Source organism: Pelodiscus sinensis, chromosome 9 (genome assembly GCF_052426305.1).
Source record: "Pelodiscus sinensis isolate ZL-2025 chromosome 9, ASM5242630v1, whole genome shotgun sequence".
In the NCBI taxonomy this organism is placed as follows: Eukaryota; Metazoa; Chordata; order Testudines; family Trionychidae; genus Pelodiscus; species Pelodiscus sinensis.
In genome coordinates, this window is record NC_143060.1 from 32,289,448 (window position 1) to 32,296,505 (window position 7,058).

A 7,058-nucleotide genomic window follows, 5' to 3' on the forward strand; every position below is an offset into this window, starting at 1 on the left:
CCTTGTTTTACAACTGTTTTTCCATAACCCTTTAAATTACACACACACACACACACACACACACACACACACACACACACACACACACACGTTAATAACTTGGGTGTCATGGTGGCACACATCCAAACAAGCGCACATGACAAGAATAGTGGTACACAAGACAAAAGTTACTCCACTTATGGATGGAAAATCTTAGATGGAACACAGCAGAAGGCAAGCAATGTATGCTTTGTCATTGAATACCTGGGATTGGTTTTACATCGGTTCACTTATTTTTCAAATTCACAAGAATAAGTCATTCACAGTGGTTGCTCCAGTCATTAGAGCAAATAAGTGCAGAATATGTGCTTTTCCGTCTCTTGTTTTCTATTTATAAGCACCTATGGACTATTTACTTGATGAACTCAAGTAAATCTGTACCTGCTGATATGTTGCATGTAGACTAACATATTTGTGATATATCTGAGATCTGGTTTCTTAGGATTTAATGGTGTCAACCTGTATCAGAATAATCAAAACTGATTTTAGATTAAATGGATATAATTAAATAATTTCTGCAAATATACCTGAGCTTCATCTCTGCCTGTGTTTGTCCTACATACAATATCCCTTTAGCAAAAATATCTCTGTAAATATGGTTATGTTAAGAAATGACCCAGCACTGACATCTTTCCATTTATTGTTTCATTATTTAATTTAGAGCTTTCAAAAATCAGTTTGAACAAGTATGTACTGCACATATACAAATACTGATGAATTTGACTGTACTTTGCCAATGAAATTTACAGTGAAATTTAATGGTGATCTGTTTGAGCTTGGATTTAACAAAGAAACAGTTTATAAACATTGGATTTTATATTACTAGAAGCAGACAATTGATCTAACTCAAGGATAACTTGTTATCAATTGTCCAGAATAGTCCTATTTAATTTTTGTGCATGCTTGTCACAATTGGGGTAATGAAATGTTCCACCTTGCAGGTTTTGGTTAATGGGAAAGTTAAATTTTTCTTCACCTGGCTGGCATTTGTAATAGCCAACATATAATTAATTTCATCCTATAAGCGCACTGCTTTTCACAGAAGCAGGAAAAAAATTGATCAAGGGCCCAGATCTGCCAATTTTTTGCTTCCGCTCCCCACATACACCCAGAGCACCTCCTGTATTCTCACCCAGATCCTCTCCACATGATCCTCGCCTTCACTGCCTGCTCAGTCTCCAGCTGTCTACATCACCCACTTGTCTTCAAAGTTTCAGCCCAATTACTGTCCCGAAAACAATTTTTTTTAAGAAACTCCCCACACCTCTTCTTGCTTTACAGCTGGCGCCATGCTTTTTTTTTTTTTTTTTTTTTTTGCCTACTCATTAGTCCTTGCTTTGTGGACCACATAAAGTGTAGAAAAAAATTCATAAACACTCCATTTAGTTAGCCTGCTACATTGTATTCTCTCAGATCCATTTGCATCAGCACAAGATGGGCCCAAAAGTGGGAGACAGTCACTCTTTCCTTACCCCAGATCTGACTCCAGCCTTGTCCTGAACTGAGCAGGCCTCACCTCCTGCCAATGCTATCAGTAGCAAGCAGTTGTGTAGTGTGAGCCTTCTACCTCCTGCCAGTCTCCCAGAAGCTGCTGCAACATTTTGAGTTGGTCCCCTTGCTGAATGTTTCCTTTACAAGCTTCTGGGCTCCTTCTGCATACAGACCTGAATATCTCCATTTATTACAACGCATAACACAGTATTAGCAATTTGTAGCTGATGGTCACTTGACACCTCTATTCTGAAGTTAGCATGGCTCTTTTTGTTCACATGGAGCAGTTGTTTTCAACCCAGAGTCTGATTAGCTTTGGGAGTACATACAGCTCTTCTGGGGAGTTCAATCAACACATCTAGATATTCATCTTGTTTTACAGCAGACTATATAAAAAGCACTAGTGAAGTGAGTACAAACTAAAATGTCATACAATGACTGATTTATACAATTCTACATACCATATACTAAAACATCAATATGCTATTTATGTTCCAAATTGATGTTATAATTGTATGATAAAAAAATGAGAGTCTGCTGCAACACATCTGTATTTTATATCTGATTTTGTAAGCAAAGAATTAAGTCAGGTGAAACTTGGGGTACATAAGACAAATCAGACTCCTGAAATGGGTACAGTACTTTGGAAAGGTTGAGACAAGCCATGACAGAGCTCTACTGAAGTCACCAAAACTCTTCACAGGTATAAATAGACATGGCAGTGGGTCACGGTATAGGTTCAGTAAAAACGGCCTTGAAGTTTGGTCAAGAAACATCTGCATTTGAAAAGTAACATATATTTACACTCTGATGTCTTTACTTGAAGCACACATCTAACTGCATTTTTTTCAAATACATGCATGTGCATGTTCCTGAATGAGAGATTTGCGCAATCTTGCAGACAGTTCCATTGTTTGAGAAGACATGCTGGAAAAAAATTCCTTTCAATTTTTTTTTTTTAAAAGGAAAACTAAATGCAATGAATCTAGGTAAATGGCCCACAAGTATTTTAACAGCTTCTAAGGAACAAGACCCAGCCCTTCCCCACAGTTCATAATCTATAGGACAAGAGCAGCGAATGTAATAAACAGACAAAAGGAGGGACAATTGGGAGGGGGAAAAGAAATGTTGAAAGAAAGATTACATGTATACACAGGTGTTAGTTCTGCAACTTTGGGGGTGGGGAGGTTACATTTTATTCCTTACTCCCATCTCATTTATGAGCAGGAATGAAAGTAATTTAAATGTCTTATAGGTACTGTCCTATCACAACCCTCACCCTTTTGCAGGGGCTGGGATGGAGGTGGCCACACAACAGTACCTGTAAGAAATTTGAGTGTGGAGTAGAGTGGGGGGGTGGGGGGGGCTCAGGGCAGAGGGTTTGGGTATGAGGGGGTGCAGGAGTTAGGGGTGGGGACAGAGATGCCGAAGTTAAGGTTGCAGTGTATGAGAGGCTCGGGACGGGGGAGTATGAGGAGGGGGCTCAGGGCAACGGGTTGTGGTGTGGGAGTGCAGGAGTCAGTGCTGGGGATGGGATGCAGGAGTCAAAGTTGGAGTGTATGAGGCGCTCAGAGCATGGGGTATGAGAAGGGTGCTCAGAGCAAAGGGCTGGGTGAATACATTTCAATGGCGGGGAGTGTGGGCTGCAGCTGTACTTACGCCTGTCGCTGAATGGTTTTAGTCCTTTTTGTGGACTAGAGTGTAAGGCAAAGCTCACAGCCTGTGTCCTTCCTCCTCTGCCCTCCACTGGGCAGCCAAGCATGAGTGCAAGCTTTGAGCTTTGCTTTGTTCCTTAGTCAGGAAAAAAAAAAAAAAAAAAAAAGGAGGAGGAAAAAAAACCAAACAAAAAATAGTGACTGGGGTGAATGCAGCTGCAGCCCCACTCCAATCCTGAAATGGCAGCAGAGGGAGGGGCCTAGAGCTCCGGGCTGGGGCAATTCCAAAGGCTCCTTCTCCTACCTTAGGCAGCCAGCCCCTCTAACCTGCCAGGCTGCCTGATTTTAGCACAGCAGTCTTCAGGAAGCCCAAACAGCTGGGCTAAGAGCATCTGCCCCTGCCCTTGCTGCTAAGTGCCCCAGTCAGCCAGTTTCTTGTTGGAGAGCTGCAATGGGGCACACTGAGTTACTTTCACCTCTGCTTCTGAGAGACAAGATGACAAAAATGTGTTTAATACAGAGAGGGGAAGTGGTTTGCACTGTCAAACAAAGGCTGGAATTTCGGAGCAAAAGTTCCTAAAGCAGAAACTCAGCCACCTGCATATTTGTTTACCATGAATGTGCTATTGGGTCCTAGGACATTCATGTTAAAACCATGTTTTGACATAAATAACTCATATGCACACAAAGAGCTAACCCATGGGCATCTTAGCTCTGCATTTCCTGAAATGTGTGAGGTTAAGATACACAGAACACTTTATCAAAATATATTAGAACTATTACTAATTTGCACCAATAATTGAAGTCCCATTTTGAATTATAGTACTTTGTAGGTTAATAAATACTGCAAGTTAAAATGGAAAAAAGAGAACCAACGACTCAAAGTTTACACTGTAACACTGTCAATTATTGATATCTATGAATAACTCAATAGTAAGTATTATGCAAAAATAATAAACTCTTAATATGCAACCTCCCTACAGTCTATGAAATCTTTACTGGTGAAAAGCGAGAGCAACAAAAACTTTGTGCAGATTATACAGTGCGCTGCTTAAAATAATTCTACTAAGTATTAATTATTTGTAATGACAGATAATTATTCTTCCATGACAAATCTTTGTTGTTACTGTATTATATAACTGATTCATTTTTCTCAGCTGCTAATCTGGTTCGGACATTTCCCAAATCATCCGCTACTGACTGGTTTTATTTCATTTTCTGGTTGGCTGATCTCTTCCTGGATTGTCTGAACTGAATGCAAAGGTGCTGCCTGCCATGTGCCATTTTTGCATTTGGAACAGGTCATGAGGTACATCAGTAACTTGAAGCTGGGAGAAGCATTATTAGACCTTCTCTGATATGAAAAAGGGAGAAATGCTACTTAGTTAATAAATTGTTGAACTCCAAATGGAGATGTGACTTACAATGGTCATTAACACAGATGAAGATGCAGGAGATGTGGTACTACAGTTTAATGAAGGAGAACACACCAATGCCCACCTTAAATTATTGAATAGCAAGCAATCCAAGATACCTAGAATCACAAAAGGTCGCACCACTTTAAAAAGTGTAGCACAGCAAATATTCTCTAACTGTGGCAAATGGCTTTTAATCCAACAAATTAAGAAACTACACTGACAGCACATTTGAAGAGTACACTTAATACTAAGTCTACAAATGTACTCACCACCATCACAAGGGCTACACCCAGAAAGATTAAATTCCTGCACTCCAAACTATAATGCAGTTCAGTAATCATACAATCCGCTGAGTTAAGAAGATGAACATTTTAATATAATATATTGATATATTAATCTGTTATAGGTACATGTGTCATGCTGAATTATGTAGGTGTGCATTTTTGCTCGTTCTTATGTTAAATAAACCAACAAATGCATATACATCCGAGAATCCCAGGGCTGGAAGAGACCTCAAGAGGTCATCAAGTGCAGCCCCTTTCCCAAAGCAGGACCAACCTCAACTTAATCATCCCAGCCAGAGATTTGTCAAGGTGAGACTTAAAAACCTCTAGGGATGGAGATCCCATGGTTCAGTGAAACACATTCAGTATCAGTGAAACAAAATGCATTCAATAGGGTTTCCATCAAGCTTCTCTAATTTAACAGTGAATTCAGATCTATACTGCATCTACACCTGTACCAGATTCATACTGCATCTACATCCCTATCAGATTCACACAGAGCCTTATGTAGTGTTGCACATATACCTGGAGTTTTTAAATTTGTAATGTTTTTACCTTCTCCCCGGATTGTGTTTACAATGACAGAACTGCTATGGTTTACTACAAAAGGCTTCAGTGTGTCTTAGAACACATCAGAGGGATCTGTTTCCTAGAACAAAATGACAGACATCCTGACATGTTTATTATGTATAACTAATTGCAAAAGAAAAAGGACTAGATCGGCTTTTAAGTAAATTTGCAGTCACCATTATAGCACTGCCAAGGCAACAAGCACACCTATCTGGGCTCACTCTCTGGGGGATCCAAACTGCAGGTGACACATTGCAGGACTGAGAACTACGAGAACCGTGTTCTTCCCAATCTGCTAAGAAGGGGAAAGCTTTTCCACAAGCCCTCAGGTTGGAGTTCATTGTGGGAAAGAGAACCTGCAAGTGCACTGAGCATCTTCTGCCTCGCCTCTCCCATCATGCCCCCAGCCTGCCACGCCTTAGAGCGCCGCGCTCCGCGCAGACTGCCTTCCCGGAACAGCTGCCCCTGGCAATCACTTCCCACCCAGAGCGGCGCTTCCATGCCAGGCCGCTCTGCATTTCCCCCAGCTCTGTTCTGCACGGAGTTCCAATGAAACGTCACAGAGGCAAGTCCGGACAGCCCGGGATTCTGCGGACAATGGACTCGACCCCCGCCCGAGCGAGGACAGAGACGGCGGAGGAGCAGGGGGGTGGGAGCAGAACAACTCTCCCCAGGTGGGGCAGAAGCTCTGGAGCCTCGCCCGTGCCCAGCGAGCCTCCCTCCCCGTGCAGCGGGTACCTCCTTCCTCCTGCTGGGGGCCCCCGGCCGGGTGATCAGGGCTGTCTCCTCGCACACCACGGCCACGTCCTCCACGAAGACACAGTCGGGCAGGCTCTCGTCGGCCGGCAGCTCCAGCACCTGCAGCCCCAGCTTGTTCTTGAGCACCCCGACGTAGAGCTGGTGCTCCCGCTCGGCCCGGGCGAAGTCCACCTCTTTGCCCTTCTCTATCCGCAGCGCGTGCTGGCACAGCGAGTCGGGCAGAGCCCGCACCACCGCGTGGCTGCACCGCCCCAGGCTGGAGCCGCAGCTACTGCTCAGCCCGGCCATGCTGGGAGGCGAGTAGCAGGCACCGCTGCGCGCTCACTGCACAGCAGTCGGGCCCGGCGCCTGCCCGCCCCCTTGTCCCCGTGGGGTAGGGCTCACGCCGCTCTGCCTGGATAGGCTGCCCACCAGCCACATTTCCATTGGTGCGGTTCCAAGGGAGTTCCCATTGGCTGGCTGCTTGGTTCCAAGCTCCGGATTGGTCGCTTTGGCAGAGCCCTTTACCTGTGTTCTGCTTGGCAAGGTTGGTCCCGGCGCCCCAGGACCTGTTCCTAGGGAGGAAGGGAGCGATATGCAGGCTGCCCTTGCAATGCTCAGCTGCTGCACGCCTGGAGCTAGCTTGGCGGCAGACAGTGAGGAGCTACCCAGCCCCTCATTCACTGGGACTTCACTGTATTTGGATTCAACTGAAAGCACACAGGCCACACTGTGAACCTGGGTACCAGTATTTACTGGAGTGGGCTCCCCTGCAAAAATGAGGGTAGTGCCAGGGCAGGGAGAGAAGGAGCAGGAGATTCTTCATGCCCTTCCTCCCCTCCTCAATGTGCAATTATGTAAGG

At 44.3% G+C, this 7,058-nt stretch overlaps 1 protein-coding gene across 1 annotated transcript in view; it reads right to left on the bottom strand.

Annotated features, from left to right (window-relative positions):
• DDAH1 (dimethylarginine dimethylaminohydrolase 1) overlaps positions 1 to 6,698 on the bottom strand; it is a 101,694-nt gene extending 94,996 nt beyond the window's left edge. Inside the window, exon 1 of the mRNA XM_006120264.5 lies at positions 6,196 to 6,698. Coding sequence (XP_006120326.2) covers positions 6,196 to 6,504 — 309 coding nt within the window. The 5' untranslated portion in view covers positions 6,505 to 6,698. The remainder of the gene's footprint in view (positions 1 to 6,195) is intronic.
• Positions 6,699 to 7,058: the final 360 nt, after the last annotated feature.